This window comes from Scyliorhinus torazame, chromosome 2 (genome assembly GCF_047496885.1).
Source record: "Scyliorhinus torazame isolate Kashiwa2021f chromosome 2, sScyTor2.1, whole genome shotgun sequence".
Lineage (NCBI taxonomy): Eukaryota > Metazoa > Chordata > Chondrichthyes > Carcharhiniformes > Scyliorhinidae > Scyliorhinus > Scyliorhinus torazame.
The window spans coordinates 147727599-147751774 of record NC_092708.1 but is presented as its reverse complement, the minus strand read 5'-3'; the positions used below and the strand labels follow the sequence as shown (position 1 = coordinate 147751774).

Genomic DNA, 24176 nt, shown 5'->3' with positions numbered 1-24176 from the left:
AAACAAGCAAGCTTCTATTCAGCAACCATATCACAGACATCTAGTCATTTAAAGTATCTTAGAAATGCCGATTAAGATGTAAACTTAGCCCTCTGCTGAGGGTAGTGGTTTTGTAGCTTTTGATACTCAGCCAAGCATTCATGCTGGGCTCAGCAGCAGTAAGAACTCTTGTGAAATGTCAACATGGAACACTATTGAAACTACAGGAACAGAGGGCAATGTTTTCCTTTGGAAATACACCAGATGGCCTGTCAATCAATGCACTCAAGCAGCGTGTGTTTGTTTATGCGCTCCAATTAACAACTGCAGCTAGGTATTTTTCATGTGTAAAGAGCTAGAGATTTAAATAACTTTAGATCTTGACATATAATAGGCCTTATTTGCACTTCATGAGTGTTTATGTCTTCTCCATAAATTTATGTCTTCAATTCTGTGGTTAAGGCCCTCAGACAAGCGAAAATGTGGACTGGTTTAGCTTGGCACTAATTTCAAATGACTTTACTGAGTTTGGGTTTCCCACCTGTCCCCTTCTTCTCAGTGAAAATTGGATCTGCTGGAATTAGGCATGGGACGTATGCATCTGGAACCTGCCGCCATTTTTAAAGGCCTCGGGAGTTGACCCATCTTTGAAAAAATCTGGCCAGGGTCTCAGTTTCATCTGACAACAATTGTAACAATTCAGCACTCCTTCAGTATTGCTTTGGGAGTGTGAGCCTAGATTATGGACTTAAGTCTTAAGAGAACATAGAACATAGAACATTACAGCGCAGTACAGGCCCTTCAGCCCTCGATGTTGCGCCGACCTGTGAAACCACTCTAAAGCCCATCTACACTATTCCCTTGTCGTCCATATGTCTATCTAATGACCATTAGATGGGCAAGTCCACTACTATTGCAGGCAGGGCTTTCCACGCCCTTACTACTCTCTGAATAAAGAACCTACCTCTGACATCTGTCTTATATCTATCTCCCCTCAATTTAAAGCTATGTCCCCTTGTGCTAGACCTCACCATCCGAGGGAAAAGGCTCTCACTGTCCACCCTATCTAATCCTCTGATCATCTTGTATGCCTCAATTAAGTCACCTCTTAACCTTCTTCTCTCTAACGAAAACAGCCTCAAGCCCCTCAGCCTTCCCTCATAAGAACTTCCCTCCATACCAGGCAACATTCTGGTAAATCTCCTCTGCACCCTTTCCAATGCTTCCACATCCTTCCTATAATGCGGCGACCAGAATTGCACGCAATACTCCAAATGCGGCCGCACCAGAGTTTTATACAGCTGCAACATAACCTCATGGCTCCGAAACTCAATCCCTTTACCAATAAAAGCTAACACACCGTATGCCTTCTTAACAACCCTCTCAACCTGGGTGGCAACTTTCAGGGATCTATGTACATGGACACCGACATCTCTCTGCTCATCCACACTACCAAGAATCTTACTATTAGCCCAGTACTCTGTCTTCCTGTTATTCCTTCCAAAATGAATCACCTCACACTTTTCTGCATTAAACTCCATTTGCCACCTCTCAGCCCAGCGCTGCAGCTTATCTATGTCCCTCTGTAACTTGTAACATCCTTCTGCACTGTCCACAACTCCACCGACGTTAGTGTCATCTGCAAATTTATTCACCCATCCTTCTACGCCCTCCTCCAGGTCATTTATAAAAATGACAAACAGCAGTGGCCCCAAAACAGATCCTTGTGGTACACCACTAGTAACTGGACTCCAGTCTGAACATTTCCCATCAACCACCACCCTTTGTCTTCTTCCAGCTAGCCAATTTCTGTTCCAAACTGCTATATCACCCTCAATCCCATGCCTCCGTATTTTCTGCAATAGCCTACCGTGGGGAAGCTTATCAAACGCTTTACTGAAATCCATATACACCACATCAACTGCTTTACCCTCATCCACCTGTTTGGTCACCTTCTCAAAGAACTCAATAAGGTTTGTGAGGCACGACCTACCCTTCACAAAACCGTGTTGACTATCTCTAATCAAACTATTCCTTTCCAGATGATTATACATCCTATCTCTTATAAACCTTTCCAAGACCTTGCCCACAACAGAAGTAAGGCTCACTGGTCTATAGTTACCGGGGTTGTCTCTACTCCCCTTCTTGAACAAGGGGACAACATTTGCTATCCTCCAGTCTTCTGGCACTATTCCTGTAGACAAAGATGACTTAAAGATCAAAGCCAAAGGCTCAGCAATCTCCTCCCTAGCTTCCCAGAGAATCCTTGGATAAATCCCATCTGGCCCAGGAGACATCTCTATTTTCACACTTTCCAGAATTGCTAACACCTCCTCCTACTGAACCTCAAGCCCTTCTAGTCTAGTAGCCTGAATCTCAGTATTCTCCTCGACAACATTGTCTTTTTCCTGTGTGAATACTGACGAAAAATATTCATTTAGCACCTCTCCTATCTACTCGGACTCCACGCACAACTTCCCACTACTGTCCTTGACTGGCCCTACTCTTACACTAGTCATTCTTTTATTCCTGACATATCTATAGAAAGCTTTAGGGTTATCCTTGATCCTACCAGCCAAAGATTTCTCATGCCCCCTCCTGGCTCTTCTTAGCTCTCTCTTTAGGTCCTTCCTAGCTAACTTGTAACTCTCGAGCGCCCTCACTGAACCTTCATGTTTCATCTTTACATAAGCCTCCTTCTTCCTCTTGACAAGTGTTTCGACTGCTTTAGTAAACCACAGTTCCCTCGCTCGACCACTTCTTCCCTGCCTGACAGGTACATACTTATCAACATGCAGTAGCTGTTCCTTGAACAAGCTCCACATTTCCATTGTGCCCATCCCCTGCAGTTTTCCTGTCCATCCGATGCGTCCTAAGTCTTGCCTCATCGCATCATAATTGCCTTTCCCCCAGATATAACTCTTGCCCTGCGGTATATACCTATCCCTTTCCATCACTAAAGTAAACATAATCGAATTGTGGTCTCTATCACCAAAGTGCTCACCTACCTCCAAATCTAACACCTGTCCTGGTTCATTACCCAGTACCAAATCCAATATGGCCTCTCCTCTCGTTGGCCTATCTACATACTGTATCATGAAACCCTCCTGCACACATTGGACAAAAACGGACCCATCAAAAGTACTCGAACTATAGCGTTTCCAGTCAATATTTGGAAAGTTAAAGTCCTCCATAACAACTACCCTGTTGCTTTCGCTCCTATCCAGAATCATCTTTGCAATTCTTTCCTCTACATCTCTGGAACTTTTCCGAGGCCTATAGAACACCCCTCCTTTCCTGTTTCTAACCTCAGCCCATACTACCTCAGTAGACGAGTCCTTATCAAACGTCCTTTCTGCCACCGTAATACTGTCCTTGACTAGCAATGCACCCCTCCCACTCTTTTACCACCTTCCCTGAGCTTACTGAAATATCTAAACCCCGCCACCTGCAACAACCATTCCTGTCCCTGCTCTATCCATGTCTCCGAGCTGTAATTGAACCCACAGCCTTCTAACCCAGAAGCAGGGATGCTCCCACTGACCAACAATTCAACAGCTGAAAAGTGTGTTATATATTGTACTTTTGTTAATTCGTTGTTCTCTTTTTCTCTTAGGGTGTGCCAGGAACCGATGGCACTCCTGGACGTGATGGTCGTGCAGGAGAGCCGGTAAAACAAAAAACGTCCAAGCTGAGCTATAAGACATATCAAGCTTCTATTGTTACATTTTCACAATGTACACAAGGGTCACGTGGGAGCGTTCAAGATATTTTTTTAAGCTGCACGTTGTCGTATTCTTCTGTTAACCAGCCTGGGATTTTCTCAAGCATTTGACATAATGCTGGAGGCAAGGTTGTTACACGGGTTAAGGGCTCAGTGGCTTGTGGGTTAATATATCAGGATGGATGGAGACTTGGTTTAAGGCCAAAAGACAGAGTAGGATTAAACAGTTGACTTTCAGGTTGGTAGGTTGTGGCTTTGGGAGGTTGTTACGAAAGGGCTACTGCAATGACCAATGCTGCAGACTCAGCTATTTACAATCTACTTCACTTAGATGAAGTGTCTAAATGTAATGTATCCAAGTCGACTGGAGATACAAAGCTAGGTGGGAAAGTGAGCTTTGAGTAAGCCACTGGAACTGAGATTTTGAAAGGACTAGGAAGTCACAACCCAAGGCGGATGAGATTTGAAAATTGGGGTGTCAGAGGTTGTCCCAGGATGCTGATGCCACCAGGATAGTTCTGAATTCTGAATGAGGCCGGGATGGGTGAGGAGAGAGCGGGAAATGTGTTTGTTGCCAATTAATGGCTCAATGAGTTAAATAATGCCTCTCCTATTAGGAGACCTGTCTATTTGGTTTTGGAAATATCAAATTATATTCTGGCGAGCTCATGCAGTTTTATAAGAGTTGGTGCACAGCTGTTGGGTTAACCATGGGGCCAATTAAATCTCTGCACAGGTGTTTTTATTTCTAACTGGAGGGGAAACTAGCGCTGGCAAGAGTGATGGTGTTGATCTTCCATGGCCACTTTCCACCTTGCTGGACCTCCTGGCCTTATATTCTGTACCATCAGTACCAGATAGGCATCTCCCAAAAGCACTCAACATCTCTATTTGTGCCCCAAGCTCACTCCTGGCTATGTTGCCCATTTAAATTTTAAAATAGCATAGCTATTCCATAGCAGGTCAGGTGTGGGATTGAGACTTGAATTCATCCAGATGTCCTTCCCTGACCCTACACTGAACTTTGACCCAAAGCATCTGCAAAGGGATATCATTAGGTTATTTAAGCAGCGGGAAGTAGAGCAGATACTATGAAAAGATAACTGTAGCATGGATTGCAGCAGTTCACGAAGGCAGTTCACCACCACCTTCTAGAGGGCAATTAGGGATGGGAAATAAATGCTGGCCTTGCCAATAATGTCCACATCCCATGAATTAATATAAGAAGTGATAAAGTATAAAATGGAGAAATGTTAAATTAGTCACTTTCTCAGGAAGAATAGATACACAGAACAATTTTAAAATTATGAGAAAGTATTAAATGTTGATGTTCAAAAGAATTTGGGTGTCCATGTATATAAAACAGTCATGTAGCATGCAAGTACAGCAAGCAAGTTGGAAGACAAGTAACAAGAGAGTTTGCGTAGATGAGCAAGGAAGTCTTGCTGCAGCTGTACCGTTTTTTGGTGAGATCACACTGAGAGCACTACAAACAGTTTTGGTTTCCAGACCTAAACGCAGATATACTTGCCTTAAAAAAGTGCAATAAATGTTCACCAGATTAATTCCTGGGAGGAGAGGGACATCCAACCAAGTGAGTTTGAATAGAGCAGGCCTATACTCTCTGGAGTTCAGAAGAATGAGAGTTATTCTCATTGAAACATAAAGGATTCTGAGAGGGCTTGACAGGCTAAATGCTGAGAGAATGCATCCCCTGGTTAGAGAATTGATCAATTAGGACTGATAAGAATAAATATTTTCACTCAGAGAGTTGTTAACCTTTGGAATTCTTTGTCCCAGAGAGCTGTAGATGCTCGGTCATTGGATATATTCAAGACAAGAGAGATTGCTGGATGTTTGCACTCCAAGGGAATTAAGAGATATGGAGATATAGAGAAAAGTAGAATTGGGGGAAGAGCAGAGCGGGTTTGAAGAGCCAAATGGCTTAGTCCTGTTTCTATTTATCTCACCTTCTTATGTTTTTGTGCATAGGGTGATCAGGGTGATCCAGGGCCTGCAGGTGTTCCAGGTGTACAAGGTGGTTCTGGGGCTCCAGGTCCCATTGGTCCAACTGGAGAGGCGGGTGCTAGAGGCGAAACAGTAAGTTTCCCATTCAATATTTAATGGCAATGCTTAGGTCTGAATGCTTTTCCGTGGCAGGAAAGCTAGGCTACCATTTTGCTTTTTGCTCCAAATCGAAGAAAATGGCAGTATCTTAATAAATCTATATGGTCACATTGTCACATTTCTAACATTAACAAATGGAAGGAAAAATACTCCCTTAGGCCTGAATGGTCTATCAAAATATTATTGGTAATTTTGTGAATAATGTAGACCAAGAATTAAAAGTAAATGTAGATCAGAAACATTGGTCACACAATGAGTACAACTGTAAACCATTGGTATGCTCATGAATAAAGATAATATGGACATCCCTGTTTCCTTTTTGAATGGTTATCCCACTAACTGGACACTGTTAAAATCCCAGGCTTTATTAACCATTGATTCATTTCGGATGAGTCAGTTCAGAGCCTATTTCTTCAATGACCAAACTCACCTTTAAAATAATATATTTTTGTGAGCATAAAAATGTAAGCTTCACTTCAATTAATTGCTGCCATAATATGTATGAAGAAAGTCTATACATTACATACAGTTTTGAAATGGTGACGTAAAGGCCGGAATGTTCCAGTCCAGCCCCCCCCCCCCTCTCCCCCCCCCCCCCCCCTTCCCATAGTCATTTCAGAAGCCAAAGGCGAATCTCCATTGGCCACCATGTGAACATTTGGTCCCACCGAAGCCAATGGCCAATTGCGTTGCTTGCCGAAGAACCCGCCATTAAGTGTCACCTTCTGTGGGATCGGAAGATCCCACCGATGAGAAGGGCTGGAAAATTCCAGCCATAGTTTGGGATACGTGTTATTAAAAAAATGACACTTGAGAAAACTAGAAGGAAACATGAGTTAACTGCCGGCCAAAGTTATGAGGTAGATTTGAACGTTCACCAATGCATGGGGAGCTGGCTCTGCCTGATTGGCTGTCCACTCCCATTATACATATTCATTCTCCATTCTATTGTCATACACAGAAAGGATAATTGGATGAGTTTGAAAACAGGTGTTCGAGTCACCACTGCCCAGTGGCAAAAATGAAAACAACTTCACTGTGTTTTTGAAATTTCCTTTCCATTTGATGTATTCACCCATTAAGTAATGCCAATATTCTCAAGTATGAAGTCTTTGTATGGTAAAGATAACCCTTTCTGTCCGTTTTCCTCAAAGGGTTCTCGTGGCCCATTGGGAACCTCTGGTCGAGCTGGAGGGCGTGGACTACCAGTAAGCTGTTTAACTTATTATTCAGTGTTTGTACAATGAGTGCGTAGTCTGATATATATTCTATCCAGATGATGTCTTGATTGATCCAGGTTTCATGGACTGTAATCTGATATTACTGACCTCTGCAGTCTCAGCATGCATTTAAATTCAATGCAATCTTCAATAAAAGGCAGAATATGTTTGTTTATCTCGGATTTGACCGTGAACTTATCACACTTCAGGAAGGTTTTAGAAAAATTTACATTTTACATGTAACAAAAACAATGGGCTGAATTTAATGACTGTGGCGATCCATCAGCCAGAAAGCCACGGCTATTTCTGGGAGCACTGATGGGTTTACAATAATCTTTATTAGTGTCACAAGTAGGTTTACATTAACACTGCAATGAAGTTACTGTGAAAATCCTCTAGTCGCCACATTCCGGCATACTGAGGGAAAATTCAGAATGTCCAATTCACCTAACAGCACATCTTTAGGGACTGTGAGAGGAAACCGGAGCGCCCGGAGGAAACCCACGCAGACACAGGGAGAACGTGCAGACTCCGCACAGACAGTGACCCAAGCGGGAATCGAACCTGGGACCCTGGTGTTGTGAAGCAACAATGATAACCATTGTGCTACCGTGCCGCCCATAGTCAATCAGGCATTTAACTACCTGCCATTTGGGTTCCCATGCTTTCAAAAACAAATAGTCCGCCTCCAAGAGCTGCTGGCCAATCAGAGGGTCGGCAGCCTTCCAGACCCAGTACTTTCACAAGGAGAGGTGATCTCTGCTGGGACTGCAGCAGGCCCCAGAGCAGCAGCCATGAAGGAGGCTCCAAAAGAGAGGTAAGTGTGGCAGGCTTGCTGGGGTCAGACCTTTGTCAGTGGTGGTGATCCATGCCACCAGGGGCCCTTTGTTGAACACAGAATACCCAAACTAGAGACCCCCTGCCACCATCTGAATCTGCAGGGAGACCACCAGAGAATACCCATGTGGCATATGCAGCACTCCTGCCCGCTGCTGGTAGAATAACAGTGACAGCAGAATGAAGCCCTTATGGCCTTTAATTGGCTACTTAAAGGCTTCAATTGACCTCCAAGTGGGAAGGCTGGGCTCAACCTTCCCTGTCTCTGGCTTAAGTGGGGGGAGTCGGGGAGGCAATGGACTCTCTCTAACCCATGTTCTTACCTTATCATATGGCCCCTTCTAAGTTCCCAGCCCACTGGCTGCAGAGGTGCGGAGGCATTAACTTGCACCAATGTACCCAATTATTACAAGAGTACAAATAATTTCACCTTTGAGACTTGGGCATGAGGCTGACGGTGAGGATAGAGTTGTGTGCTGGTCATATCTATCCATTATATTCCAATAGTCACAGAACAGTGGAATGAAATTCTATTCTTTCTGAGGAATCTGCCGGTTTTACTTGGATTAAACTTTAGCAATGCCAATGTACATCCCGCCCCAAACCAGATGATTTAAAGGTTTCATTTAAACGAACCATGGGGTTGACTGCTGCTGTGTAATGGAAATGTTAGTCAATTCACAAGAGATCACTCTGCATGCATTGAGATTATATAAATAGAGGACCTGAGCCCCATAGACCAGACGTTGTCTGCATTGTAGTCACAAAAGAAGGTTAAAAACTAAACCCCAATTTTTTTTTTTGGTGCAGTGCTGTTATGTATTTGCTGTTATGTAAAGAAACAAAAATCAGAGACTCACCACATCCTTCCAATATAAAAACATGATTCGATGCATGGAACATAAATCCAGAATTCAATGATTATGGGCCAAATAGTATTTTACAAGTCCATACAATCATGTGAAGATTTTGCACTGCAACTCTTGTTATCTATCACAACAGTCAAATAGCTATATGGATTAGAATAACTTATCAAGTTGCATTTATTTTGTCTTGCAATTCTGGAGCAGCAGTGTTGGGGCAATATTACAGACAGAAAACCCTGGAAATAACAACTGGTTTGGCAGCATTTTGTGGAAGGAGAGAGACAGGGTGGGATTTACCGACCACCCCGCCGAGTGTTTTTCGGTGGCCCACCAGCGGGATCTACCGACCCCACCATTGTCAATGGGATTTCCCGTTGACAGCTGGAGAACCCGTGTGCTGGCATGGGACCGGAATTTCCCGCTGGTATGAACAACCGGTAACACCCGCCTACAGACTTAATCAATAGGATTTTCCAGTCCCGCCAGGCCATGCACCACCGTGTGCAGGGCTTTTGGCCCTCTGCAAATTTTCCCATCTCACCTGTGATACCATTGGCGGGACTGGAAAATCTTGACCAATTTTTCAGGTCACGTTTCAGGCCAAGGGCCTTCCACCAGACTTGACTTGAAATATTAACCCTATATTTCTCTCTACATATCTTGACGGCACTACCGAGTGGTTGCAGTATTTTCTGATTTGCTTTCAAGTTTCCAGAATACCTTGCATTTGTATTCGTGACAGGACAAAATATTGATTTATATATAGCTTTCCAAAGAAACTGGCAAACTTGGGGTGTCATTCTCTGACCCCCCCAGCGGGTTGGAGAATGGCCGTTGGCCGCCGTGAATCCCGCCCCCGCCCCCGCCGAAGTCGCCGGTACCGGAGATTGGGCGGGGGCGGGAATCGGGCTGCGCCGGTTGGCGGGATCCCCCGCTCAATTCTCCGGCCCAGATGGGCCGAAGTCCCGCCCAGAAATTGCCTGTCCCGCCGGCGTAAATCAAAGCTGGTATTTTCCGGTGAGACCAGGCGGCGTGGGCGGGCTCCGGGGTCCTGGGAGGGGGGGGGGGGTCTGACCCCGGGGGTGCCCCCACGGTGGCCTGGCCCGCGATCGGGGCCCACCGATCCGCAGGCGGGCCTGTGCCGTGGGGGCACTCTTTCCCTTTCGCCTCCGCTACAGCCTCCACCATGGCGGAGGCGGAAGAGACTCTCCCCACTGCGCATGCGCGGGAAACTGTCGGCGGCCGCTGACGCTCCCGCGCATGCGCCGCATTTCCGCGCCAGCTGGCGGGGCAACAAACGCCATTTCCGCCAGCTGGCGGGGCAACAAACGCCATTTCCGCCAGCTGGCGGGGCGGAAATCCCTCCGGCGCCGGCCCAGCCCCTCAATGTTGGGGCTCGGCCCCCAAAGATGCGGAGCCTTCCGCACCTTTGGGCATGCGCGATGCCCGTCTGATTGGCGCCGTTTTTGCCGCCAGTCGGCGGACATCGCGCCGTTGGGGGAGAATTTCGCCCCAGATGTCAACTCAAATTGACTATTATTTAAATAACAAAGATCAAAAATAAAACTAATTGAAATAATTAGTCCAAATGAAGAGCATAGCAGAAAATATATACTCGTCTCCCTCAAAGATATTTTCAGAGTCATGAGTAATCCCCATTGAGCTTTCATACGATTCTGAGATTTGTCCTGAAATTGCAGCAAAATATACAATTGCATCATGAGCATGTCAAATTACTGTATTCCTATTTTATTGAGGCATTGATATACTTAACATAAATAGATGAATGCACTGCTAAAATAGCAGATGTGAATTTCAGGTGGATGCATTAAGCTGCTTTTGAGGTACCCTCGAACGCACATATAAAATTATGGATTTGTAACACATGGAAAGCGATCATTGGTAAGATTCAGGGGGCCTAAAGTATATTTCTGATTTAAGTTTAGCGTATTCATGCTACTTCCAAATTGGTAGAATGTGATACAGACATAGAAACAGAATTGTTTCCTTCCATCCTTTTTTCCTCAGTCATACGGAAAGATTTTCGCTATGGGCACGATTGGCGGACAGGTTGTAAGCTGCACTCAGAATGGTGCCAATTTTGAGAACTTATTCTCGTTTTTTGTGTAAAGTAATTTGCATATTGTCAAACAAAAAATCTGCGCAGAGCCAGCGCAATTGAACAGCGTTTCACGACATAAATCTTTTAAAATATTTATGCTTTAAAAAAAAAATCCCAGATGTATTTACCTGTTGCTTTTTGATTGATACAATTTAAATGGGTTTATCACAAAAAATAAATAATTTTAATCACCCGTGAGTAACCTAATTTTTTAATCTGAAAATGAATTAACAAAAAAGCTACACAGGACTATTTATTTGGTTTCAATAGTCATTTTCTTAGTAACATTTTTAAAGCTATAAAAGTTTTTAAAAAGTGCCTGTTGGTGCCTTTGAATCTAAAAAAATAAGTAAGATCTCTTGAAGGCCCACAAACCTTTGCAATTAGCAGAAACCCGCCATGGTGATTCATTCAATATGAGTGGGGCTGTTTTGTGTGTGGGGCAAGCTTTTGGTGTGGGGCAAGATTCAGTGACCTCGTCGTGCCCGACTTGGTGTCACGGCCAGGTCGTTGAATCTCGTGAGAAGCTTTCACGAGATTCGAGATTCAAAATTCAACGGAATCTCGTGACATGTCATGATCTGGATCTCACTGGTGAGATTTAAATATGCACGCATCCAATTCCCCCTGGGCCTGGCATTCACCGGCCTCACCAGCGAGACCTCAACTGGGTGCCATTTGGTATAGGTTCACTAAAGTTGTGAACCAACCGTGATGGCATCTTGGGGAGTCTTGCTGATGAGTTGAGGCCCCTGTGTGGTTGTGGACAGGGCAGGGTGGCACCCTGGCACTCCCTCAGCACCTGGGCACCTTGGCACTGCCAGCCTGGCAGTACCACCTGGTACCTTGGCAGTGCCATTCCGACACTGCCAGGGTGCCTGGATGGCACTGCCAGGCTGGGGAGGACACTGCTCGCATGCTAGGTTTGCAATGCCAAGGTGCCAGGTTGCCCATGCAAGAGGTCAGACCTGGGGAGGGGAGGAGCCTTGTCCATAAGAGGTGGGGTGAGGAGGAGCTCATGGACACCGGAAGAGGTAAAGTTGGTGAAGTGGGGGTGGGGGTTCCTGAGGTCAAGGTAGGGGTGCAGAGGGGGCGGTCAAAAGATTGGGGATGCTTTTAAAAATGGTGCCCCGATCCGTGAGCAGTCTTCCTGCACTGGCGAGCTGAGCTCCCAGTGTAGAAAATTACTTAAAGAGTGGGCTCGATGGGGACCTACTCGTCAAGGCCAAAAGAAAGGGTAAACTGCCATTGAATTGAGGGGTGTCTCTTGAAGCTTCAGGCGTCTAGAAACACCCTGTTAAATGTGCCCTTCAGTGGACTTTAACTTGGGTCTGCTGACTCGGCCCGTTATCTTTTTTAAACTAACACAGAAGATCGTTGAATGGAATTTATGCTTGTAATATGTACCAATCTTCAGCTGATTTGACCAATTTTGGGTAAATTCCAATGAGATAAATAGCGTATCCGAGCAGATCCTACTCCAGTTACTCACATGTCATCAAATTATGCTGCATTTTATATTAGAGAGGCTAACTTTCTTAATTTTGGATTGACTTCCGTAGGGTCCCCAAGGTCCACGAGGTGACAAAGGTGAAAATGGAATTCAGGGTGAGCGAGGTCAGAAAGGTCATCGTGGATTCACTGGTTTACAGGGTCTTCCTGGTCCTCCTGTAAGTAACTGAACAGATAATGATTGTTATTTTCACATCATTTCACAGGTGTCACTGTATAAACTTGATTTTAATGGAGTTAATACAAAACTTCATCTTACTCCATCATATTTTGCTTGCATTATATTTGCACTCTTAATACATATAGTAGATCATAGCTTTTTGCTTCTATTTGCATCTGTCTATGAAATTCCAACCTTTGAAATTGATGGTCAGGGAATCACAGAGTATTAAATGCAGAAATAGAAAGTCCTGGCCAGGATTCTTCTACAATTCAAACCATTAAGCAAATCCCATTCTATTTTTTCTTACTAGGGTCCATCTGGCGGGCAGGGCGGTCCTGGAATTCCAGGGCCATTTGGTCCAAGAGTAAGTATATTTCAACATGTACCAGTTTAATAGCACAAACAGAATTTACAAATAATCATCTTGCGACCTTCTTTAAACCATGATTTGGAATTGCCTCACAGCCTGTTGTACAATGGTGTTTCTGATCCAATGCATGCAATAGGGATTTTAGGACATTTTTTCAGGGATTACATATACCTAAGGTCGACCATTTGAAAGTAATTTTAAGGTAGTATATTAAAAAGCAACAGTTTATGCAAGAATGAATTAGACATAAAATGGCCCATGACAATTGAGGGTGGTTCACTGATCCCAGAGGACGAATGGAAGGTTGGCTCAGAATGTATTGATCTCAGTTGCTCAATAGCTTGTGCTCTCTAGTTGAAGTGTTAGGGAATTCTTCTCTCGGTCTTCCTCCTGCTTGACTTGTCCACCTTCCATCTGCAGAATAAGCTGCCTGATCAGGAATGCCCCTGGTCCCTGAGCACCTGTTAATATACCCTTTTTCTGGGGGCTGGTGGCTTACCATTGTCAATCACCAATTCCAACCCTTCTGACCAATGGATACAGGACAGGTACCCAACCTGTCAGATTGATCACGCCTCTTCCCCCCGCCATTCCCAATCGTCACCCTGCCTGAGATCAGCTTTTTAGTTTCTGTCATGCTGAGGGTCCTTTCCTGGCCCTTTTCAAATACTTCCATAGATAATGGCCATACATAAGATGTCATCCTACCAATTTAGGAATGTCAACATGGCAGCCTGAACCAGTTGACCCTGACATTTCCAGGGACTGTTTAGAAATTGCCTTTCAAGAGTGGGAGCATCAATGCCATGTTAGCTAATCCATAAGAAGTCTATACTATGCAGAAAATACCAGTTTATTAAAGGCCACAATTTCTTACAGTACTGAGTACAAGCCATCAAGTTTTTATCCACATGCCATCAAATTTCTGTATTTTCTCATTTGTTGGGCCCGAGTGTCTTAATTTCTGTTGCTGCTAATAAAAATGCATTTCAGAATGGGAATGCTTTCATCCTTCATGTAGCTGGTCCTGTATTGTGGAAGTTAGGACTGAGGTTTTAGAGAAGTGGCGCAGAGTTGTGCCCACACAGGAACATTTGCAAATGGTGTAAGAGGTGCACTTACCCATGCTTGGAATACAAAACACAAATTTATCATAAATGTCACCTAAAACTTGTGACATAGGATATCAGTACTTAGGCCTGAAGTTTCAAAGGCATTCACAATTCTGCAACATGTCATATTCTTTTAGGGACCTCCTGGTCCAGTTGGTCCTCCTGGAAAAGAAGGTCACTTTGGTTTCCCTGGGCCTATTGGGCCACCCGGATCACGTGGAACGCTTGGAGAAACTGGCCCTGAGGTAAATGTGCAGAATCTCCGTGTAACACGAATGCATCGCATCAATATAATTTATGTAGTCACTACTTTATCTATGTCTTTGTTGAACCATACAGTAAAAGCTAATTAAAAAATACCAATGAAGAGAACTTGTGAGTGGCATTTAGCTCTGTGTAATTGTAGTTAACATAAATTAGGGATTTACAGTAAGTAGAATTTTGCGCAGATTTTAGAGCTGTTTCTCATGAAAGTGGATGAGCAAATGGCCATGAAAGTGGATGAGCAAATGAGCAAAAACCTTCTGCCTGATGTATCACAGAATATTTGAATATGTCACTGATTGGAAACTTCCTGAAAGACCACGATAAAATTAATAAATTGCTGGTATTCTCTGATTGGAGCGGGTACGCATATTAAAATTGGAACCATTCGGCATTTAAAGCCAATTAGAATTTGGTTCAAGTTGACTCAATATTAATACTTTCTATTTGAATCAGAAGTGTGTGGGCTCAAGTTATCCTCCAGGACTGTAGATCCACTTTAGTCGAGTACTCAGAATGTTGCAGGTACCATCATTTGGGTGAGATGTTAATCTGCCCTATCTACCTGTTCATACAATCCCTAGCGTGCAGAAGGAGGCCATTCAGCCCTTCGAGTCTGCAACGAACCTCTGAAAGAGCACTCTAGCTAGGCCCAATCCCCTGAAACCCCACCTAACCTTTGGACACTTAGGGGCAATTTATCATGGCCAATCCACCTAACCTGCACATCTTTGGACTGTGGGAGGAAACCGGAGCACCCAGAGGAAACCCACGCAGACACGGGGGAGAACGTGCAAACTTCACTCAGTCACCCGAGGTCGGAATCAAATCCGGGTCCCTGGCGCCGTGAGGCCAGCAGTGCTAACCACTGTGTTAGCGTGCTGCCAAGGTAGATATAAAAGGCACTATTAAAAGAAAAGCCCAACTGACTACCATTTATCCCTCATTGCTGTTTTTGGAACTTTCGCATGCAATTTGTTTGCTGTACTTGCTCAAGTATTGACAGTGAGTTCAGGTCACCAGCAAGTCACTCCAGCTCACTCACCATCCTGACTGAGAAATATATCAGCGTTCAGTCACTGTCGCTGCATCAAAATCCTGGAACTCCCTCCCGAACAGCATCGAGGGTGTATCTATGCCACAGGGACTGCAGCAGTCCAAGAAGGCAGCTCACCACCACCTTCTCAAGGGTAATTAAGGATGGGCAATAAATGCTGATCTGGCCAATGTCGCCCACATTCCATGAATTAGTATTTTTTTAATCAGTGACTGTGAAATATTGTGGGATGCTTTGAAGTTATGAAAGGTGCTATACAAATCCAATGGGGTGTATTTTTTGTCCCAACCACCATGGGAATTGTTGTAGGTGGTGCAGAAAATTTGAAGGATCATTTAAATGTCCGTTGATCTTGGGCGTGAATTTCGGGTCTCGGATGGGTGTGGCTGGAAATGCCCGCCCAAAGTCTTTGTAATAATAAAATTGAAGGTAATTCGCTCTGTGTAAACTAAGTTCAAATATAAAATCTCAAAACTGACCCTTCAATTTACCATTCACAGGGTCCTCATGGTGAGGAAGGACCACCTGGTCTTCCTGGTCCTCCCGGTCCTACCACTGCTGCCTATGAGACTATTGTTGGCCATTATGAGATGAACCCAAGTATTTTGGATTTACCCAATGCCGACGAGACCTCCTATACTGATCCTAAGGTGTCAGGAGTAGACGCTACCCTCAAATCCCTCAGTAGCCAATTAGAAACCATGCGTAGTCCAGATGGTTCTATAAAGAACCCAGCACGAACATGCCAGGATCTTCTATTCTGTCACCCGGAAAAGAAAAGTGGTATGTATTTGGAAGGAAGTATTCTGTCCTGTGAGAATTTGGATTTTTCTTTCTGAAATATTGAACATTTGTTTTTCACAGGATGGGAAAAATAGCAGTGGTCTCTCAGCCCAAAAACCTTTGTAGGCTCGGTGGATGCCTGGGCCATAGAAAATTGGACTCGATAGCCCAAGGTTCAGGCTGGGATTGTCTACCTAATTGGATTATTGTCAGCCACTCCCTACACAGAAAGACTGGGAAAAGGGCATTGAGAAACATCAGACCATTGGCTGCTTACCAGCTTACTGGCAGGTGGCAGGGAGAGGGTTTTCCTGGTCTCTCAGGAGATATGGGGAAGTCCGGGGAAAGGAAGGCCACATTCCTCATGGGACTGAAAGGTGCAGTCCTGCTTTTCCACATAGGAAAGGCTTGCACTTTCCAGAAGGACTTCTTATGTACAGACCTGCCTTGGCCTGATGGGAAAGCCTTGGAAGCTTGTACGTTCTGACCCCAGTTGAAATACAATTTATGTCCCAATGAAGCAATAGGCTCTACTTACATAAATCATGAGGTGGTCTCTTCTTTTAAGTGGGTGCCTGATCCACCTATGGGTTCAAATTGGAAATGGTGCAGAAGGATTGTGTTCTGAGTGGCTCAGTAGTCTTCTTGTTTCCACCTGCCCTTTCTTCACAAGGCAGACAGCGCTAATATCAACATCCACCTGATGCTGACATGCTAGAAATGATTTTTTAAAAACAAGTGTAGATACTTCTGAGCTAGATTGTTTCCTTCTGAATTACAATCCCACTAATATTTAGTACAGTGGGGAAAATAATGGCCCAATGTCACAATAGTAAAATTCCTGGCTCCTATCAAAGCAGGATATTGTTCAGTATTCTAAGCAATATTAATTAAAATGTTCCAGTCAATATGAGGATATTGTTCAAAGTATTTAGAGCGCACACCAATAAAATTCAATATTACGACTGCAGTTGGAATTATTTCTGAAATGTTTTGGGCAATATCCCTTTGAAATGTGAAGACTAAAAGAGAGATAGAAAAAACTGTCATAATATTGGAACCTGCAGTTTGACGTCATGCCAAGGAGTTTTTAAAAACTGAATTTCTTTACATTGTAGAAAAATAATATTGCCCAAATTTTTCTAGCCCTTCCCGCCGGCGGGGTCTTCCGGTCCCACCGATGGTATCTCCCCACCTTCTCCTTCAGGCTGCCTCCACCAGCGGGAAATATACAATATGCCATGGGGAAGGGGGTGCTGGGAAATCCCACCCATTGAGTCTGTATAGCTCCACTAGTGGTCAGCCAAATTAACCATTGAGCAACTGAATCATATGGATTATGGAATTTCCCATTTTAATCCTTGATGTGTTCTGAAAGCTGAAAGGTCTTTAACATGTTATGGGGCATTTCAAACTTAACATACTTTAAGCTATTTGAAACATCAGCAAAATTAGCAAAGAATTGTAATGTTTTGGACAAAGCTTCCTGTCAGAATTGTTCAATATTGTGCAACTAGTTATTACGAAAGGAACCAAGTGAGTATTTTCATCAGAACAGGATTGCAGATTAGCACAAGTACAGTAATGCACTGAAGAAGAGTCATATGGACTCAAAACGTTAACTCAATTTTTTCTTTCCACAGATACTGCCAGACCTGTAGAGTTTATCCAGCATTTTCTGTTTTTGTTTCAGATTCCAGCATCTGCAATATTTTGCGTTTATTATAGTAGTATGCTGGTTTCTTTGATACTTTTATTAAAATGAACTATAATTGCAAGGTATAAATATTGGCATTCAGGAATATGATCAGATGAGTGAAGGGATCCATGAGATCTCAAAGCTATCAAATTCATTTGCATTTTAATTAATTTTAGCAAGTTAGCAAAGAAATCTTTGTCTTCACTACCTGACCTGTGTCAGCTCAGACATACATTCTGAAATTAAAAATTGGTGTCATTGCAGTTAATGAAATACTGAGTAAAAATGTTCCAGACTTGCCAGGACCATGGAAGTGTCAGGTCAAAATTGATTTTTGATTCATGATGTGGATGTCCTGATACAGCCAGCATTTATTGCCTATTCCTAATTGCTCTTAAGAAGGTGGCGGTGGGAAGGGGGGATAAAAGGAGGAGTAGGGAAGATTAGCTCCCTAAAAGGGAATTTACATATGGAGGCAGGGGGCATGGCTGAGGTATGAAATGAATACCTTGCATTTGTCTTTACCAAGTATGTAGATGCTACCCAGTTCATGGCAACAGGCGAGGAAATATTACGCCCTTGTTCGAAAAAAGGTTGTAAGGATAGCCCCAGCAATTACAGGTCAGTCAGTTCAACATCAGTGGGCAAGCTTCTGGAAACAATTATTCAGGATAGAATTAGTAGTCACATGGAAAAATGTTGGTTGATTAGGAAGAGTCAGCATATATTTCTGAAGGGAAAATCGTGTTAAGTAAGTTGCTGGAGTTTTTTGAGGAGGTCACAGAAAGAGTTGATGAGGGTAATGCTATTGACATAGTGTACATGGACTTTCAACAGGCATTCAATGCAATGCCACATAACAAGCTTGTGAGAAAAGCTAAAGCTCAGAATTAAAGGGACGGTAGCAAAGTGAATATTAATTTGGCTGAATAATAGGAAGCAGAGAGTAATGGTCAATGGATATTTTTCAGGCTGGAGGAAGGTTTGCAGTGTTGTTGGGACCCTTGCTTTTCCTGATATATATTAATGATCTAGATCTTAGTGTACAGGGGAAAACTTCAGAGTTTACGGATGACACAATACTTGAAAGTATTGTAAACTGTGAAGAAGACAGTGTAGAACTTCAAAAATGTATAGACAAGTTGGTACAGTGGACAGATAGGTGGCAGATGAAGTTCAAGGTGGAAAAGTGTGAGGTGATGCATTTTGATAGGGTGAACAGGGAGACACAAGATAAAATAAAGAGTGAAATTCTTAAAGGGTTGCAGGAGCAGAGGGACCTGGGTGTATATGTGCATAGATCATTAAAGGTGGCAGGACAGGTGGGGAGAGCAATCAATAAAGCATTTAGTATTCTGGCCATTATTGATAGGGCACAACGTACAAGAGCAAGGAGGTTCTGCTGAACTTATACAAGGCACTAATTATACCTCAACTGGAATATTGTGTACAGTTCTGGGCACCACACTGTAGAAGGATGTGAACCCATCGGGGCGAGTGCAGAAGAGGTTTACAAGAATGGTTCCAGGGATGAGAAGCTTCAGTTATGACGATAGATTGGAGAGGTTGGGACTGTTGTCCTTGGAGAGAAGAAGGCCAATAGGAGAGTTGATAGAGATGTTCAAAACCATGAGGGGGCTGGACAGCGTAGATAGGGAGAAATCTTTCCTGCTCGTAAAAGGATCAAGAAGGAGGAGGCACAGATTTAAAAAGAAGCATGTATGAGGTGAGAAAAACCTTTTTCACACAACGAGTGGTTCAGTTCTGGATTTCACAGCCTGGGAGTGTGGTGTAGGCAGGTTCAATCGAGGCATTCAAGAGGACTTTAGATGATTACTTGAATAGAAACAATGTGCAGGGGTACGGGCAAAAGGCAGGGGAATGGCAGTAGGCCATGGTGCTTATTTGGAGAGCCGGTGCAGACACGATGTGCCGTGTAACAATTCTGTGATTCTGAATTTCAGGATTTTGACCCAGTGACAGTGAAGGAACAGCAATATAGTTCCAAGTCAGGATGGTGGGTGACTTGGAGGTAAACTTCCAGATAGTGATGTTACCATAAATCTGCTGACTTTGTCCTTCTAGGTGGTAGATGTCTTGGGTTTGGAAGGTGCTGCCGAAGCAGGCTAGGCAAGTTGCTTCAGTGCATCTTGTAGATGGTACACACTGCTGCCACTGTGCATCTATGGTGGAGAGAGTAAATGTTTAAGGTGGTGGATGGGGTGACAGTCAAATGGGCTGCTTTACCCTGGATGGTGTTCAGCTTTTTGACTGTTGTTAGAGCTGCCTTCATCCAGGCAAGCGGGGAGTATTCTATCACACTCCTGACTTGTGCCTTGTAGATGATGAAAAGACTGAAGAGTCAGGAGGTAAGTTACACATTGCTGAATTATGTGTATTATCTTAAACTGACACCCTAATGCGTCATGCCTATCTCTTGGATTCGCTTTCAGATTTTCTTCTTGGGGGCTTCATCTATCTTCTTTCAGAGAACTAAATAAAATATGTGGAGGCAGTTGTAGGACAAATTAAATAGATGCTGCTCAGGCCAGTAGGCCTTTTAGACAAAGGACTTTTCCTTCTCCACCTTTTGTAATGTGAGACTTGCACACATGTGAGAACAGGAGAGTGTTAACTTCTTACATGTAAAGCTATTGCCGATTACCTTTAAACAACTGAATATCTGAATGTGCATATATTTCACAGGGGAATACTGGATTGATCCTAACCAGGGTTGTGTTGAGGATGCTATTAAAATATACTGTAATATGGACACTGGTGAGACCTGTATCCTTGCTGACCCATCTGAAATACCACGTAAAACCTGGTGGAGCAAAAGAAATGGCGATGATGCTGGACACGTATGGTTTGGTGGCTCTATGAACAGTGGATTGCAGGTAAATAAAATGACACCGCAACAAGTATACTTTCCAGCTCCATTCATTTTGGAGCTCGGATCAGGAAAGACTTTCAAAAGAAAGCATTGGTCCGGATCTTCCTGTCTTCGAGATACACGTCGGGCCTCCATGAAGTCCTGATGGCCTGGCCTCCGTGGGGATTGCCCGCAAAGTTTGAACATCTGATGGGCAATCCCCCTGCTCCCTAGGACCCTCCGCAAAAGTTTTCCATCACTGTGTTAGAGTTGGAAACTTTGAACAGTTTTGTTTTAATTATCTGAATACCCAGGAAAGATCCTAGTTTCACTCTTGGTTTACTCCAGAACTGACTCCCCAGTCACTCACACTGATCACTTCCCCGAACTCGGTTGAAATCCTGACCGCTCCCCCTGAGCCCCTGATTAATCACACTGATCACTGAAAACTCCCAACCTCAACCGCCCGATCTGACTCAGCTGGCACTTCCGACCATGCTAATCTTCGACCAACTACTCCTTGTGACCGCATCAATGCCTGACCTCCTGTCTAACCACCCTACCAGACCTGGCTAGCCCCCACTATCCTCCCCAATCCAATCTGAATGGCCTCCTGCCTAACTACTCCACCTGACCCGACTACCAATGCACGCACCAACCCACCGCACCCATCTACTATCCTATCCACTTTCCACCCTACCCACCTACCACCACATCTACCTGCCACCTTACCCACTTACGTCACCTGCCCAACTCACTTACTCACTTACCTCACCCACTTACCTACCTTACCACCCTGTCCTTTCACTCATTCATCCATTTATACATTCATACTGGACATTTGAACTTACGTAATGGCAGCTAGTGCCATAAAAAGGGGCCATAGTTTGCCTCCCTCTCCTCTTAATGCTCCAGCGCTGAGGTGGAGTTTTCCGTGCAACTGTATGCTCCACTTTCTGAGGAAGAGGGGTTCGGAAGACCTGGCCAGAAATACAGAGCAGCGTTGGGGAGCCGAGAAATACGAGTGAAAGTGGCTGATGAGCCAGGGTTTTGATTCAGTTTGGGCTACCGCTCTGTAACCCGTTAGTGTCTGTAACAATTCACCTGTGTGCGTTGTTATTGAGGTTTACAGCTCCAGATCATATCCTTCAGAGTAAATTGATTTTTTAAAAATAGAATCCCTACAGTGCAGAAGGAGGCCATTTGGCTCATCGAGTCTGTACCGACCCTCTGAAAGAGTACCATATCCAGGCCCAATGCCCATCCTACCCCTGTAATCCCACCTAACCTTTGGACACTAAGGGGCAATTTAGCATGGCCAATCCACCTAACCTGCACATCCCTTGGACTGTAGGAGGAAACTGGAGGACCCGGAGGAAACCCATGCAGACACAGGGAGAATGTCACCCGAGGCAGGTATTGAACCTGGGTCCCTGGCACTGTGAGGCAGCAGTGCTCACTACTATGTCACCGTGCTGCCCCTTGATAAGCCAGATTAATTAAAGTTATCATTCATCAATTGGGAGCGAATTTCTGAATGAAGTAAGAGTAATAATTGTGAACTGTGTCTTGTACACTATAAAGAAACACTGTCAGTCGTGAGATCTTCATTACTTAGGTGACCGATTTGCTTTGTCTCTTTTACAGAGGCACATTTTAAGACTCTTATTTGGTCCACATTTAACACTTACTTAAAATGCATTGTTTATTTTTGCATATTTTGACAATGTTCCATGCAGTTGAGTTGCAGAATGTGAATTTACATTGACTGAAGAGCAGAAATGTGTTGTTTTGTTGAAAGTCTACAGAAATTCCCCAAGGTATAACATTTTGCAGCAAACCTGCAACATTTAAGGGTATCAGGATTTAAGAACATAAAACACTTTATTTGGTAATTATAAAGGAAGAGTTTATTTGTTTAGTTTGGGCCTACTGCTTTTTAAAACACCTAACCAAAAATGTGCAGGTTAGGTGAATTGGCCATGCTAATATTTCCCCTTAGTGTCCAGCGATGGTTACGGGCGTAGGGCAGGCGACTAAGCGTAGGTAGGGTGCTCTTTCAGAGGGGTGGTACAGACCCAAGGACTGAATAGCCTCCTTCATCACTGTGAGGATTCTGTAGTTCTATGGTAAGCATATAATTATGCACGAGGGCACTCATGGGCAAACATTTAACAGGCTGCTGGAAGGTCCAGATATGATGCAAACATCGACCCAGTTTTATTATTCATTCGCAGAATATGGATATCACTGACTAGGGCGGAGCATTTATTGCCACAAATTTTCCTTGTCGAATACAATTAAGTGGCTTTTCAGATCTAGTCAGATGTATATATGTGGTGGATCTGGAATCATGTGTAATCAGACCTGATAACGAGTGAAGCTTTCCTTCCCAGAATGAATGAGATTGTCCTTAAAAAAACAAAACAATCAGTAGCTTCACGGTCGACAATACTGATAACTTTTCACATCAGATTTATTTTAATGACTGGAATTGAAATTTCACAGCTGCTGTGGTGAAGTGATTTAAACTTGCATCCCAGTACCAATCAATCCAGTACTTTGAATTACTAGCCCATTAATGTAGCCATTACGCTACCACACCCCGCAAAAAATATTCAGGGAACAGCCTTTTAAAATAGTGGGAAGAGAAGTGTGGAAGTATTTTTCTCTCTGGTATCCGATATTGTGATTTCAGAGCCATTACAAATAACCAGGTAGAAAGTCTCCTTCATTGCTAAGCTTGGGATGAAAAAGATAATTTAAAGATATCACAATTTGTGAATATTTGGAATAAATCTTCTGTGTTGTATTAAATAAATAATTATTTAAAAAAATATGCCATCTTTCAGCCAGCAGATGGTGACGTTGAGTTATGTAAGATTTGAAGCATTGCTTTGTGTAGTGCAACACTGGCCCCTATTGATAGTGAAGCAGCACTACAGCATGCAGTGTACCTGAAGATGTACCCATTTGAGGAACTAATACCTTATTCATGCCTTAATCTGATGCCAATTCGGAGGAAAATTAATAATGTGTATTAGATGGATTCTGACTGTATTCAGTAGAAAGTTTTCCACTCAGTAAGTTGTTTCACATTGACCAGCCTCCAAAGGGACCTGGTTGTTTTGTTCATTTAAATTTGCATACAGGTGCAGTAAACATTTTTTTCCCCATTTGGTCATAGGATATGGGCATCTCTACCTGCGGTGAGCATTTATTGCCCATCCATAATTACCCTTCAATGGCCTAGCAAGATGCTAAATTTAAGAGTGGATCTGCGTATATGGAGTCAAACTTTTAATAAGCGATTTTTATTGAATTCAAATGTCACCATCTGCTGTGATGGGATTTGAGCCCGAGGGCATTCCCTTGTATCTTTAGCACAGTGACAGTGCCACTACACCATCGCTTAGGAAGGCAATTGGTTTGTTGGCCTTCATCACAAGGAGATTTGAGTGCAGCAGTG

The 24176-nt window shown here is 43.7% G+C and overlaps 1 protein-coding gene across 1 annotated transcript in view; it reads left to right on the top strand.

Moving 5' to 3' along the window:
* Positions 1 to 24176, top strand: part of col5a2b (collagen, type V, alpha 2b) — a 338815-nt gene that overhangs the window by 304825 nt on the left and 9814 nt on the right. The window contains exons 45-52 of the mRNA XM_072477992.1: positions 3596 to 3649; positions 5696 to 5803; positions 6985 to 7038; positions 12438 to 12545; positions 12861 to 12914; positions 14170 to 14277; positions 15854 to 16136; positions 20542 to 20732. Coding sequence (XP_072334093.1) covers positions 3596 to 3649; positions 5696 to 5803; positions 6985 to 7038; positions 12438 to 12545; positions 12861 to 12914; positions 14170 to 14277; positions 15854 to 16136; positions 20542 to 20732 — 960 coding nt within the window. The remainder of the gene's footprint in view (positions 1 to 3595; positions 3650 to 5695; positions 5804 to 6984; positions 7039 to 12437; positions 12546 to 12860; positions 12915 to 14169; positions 14278 to 15853; positions 16137 to 20541; positions 20733 to 24176) is intronic.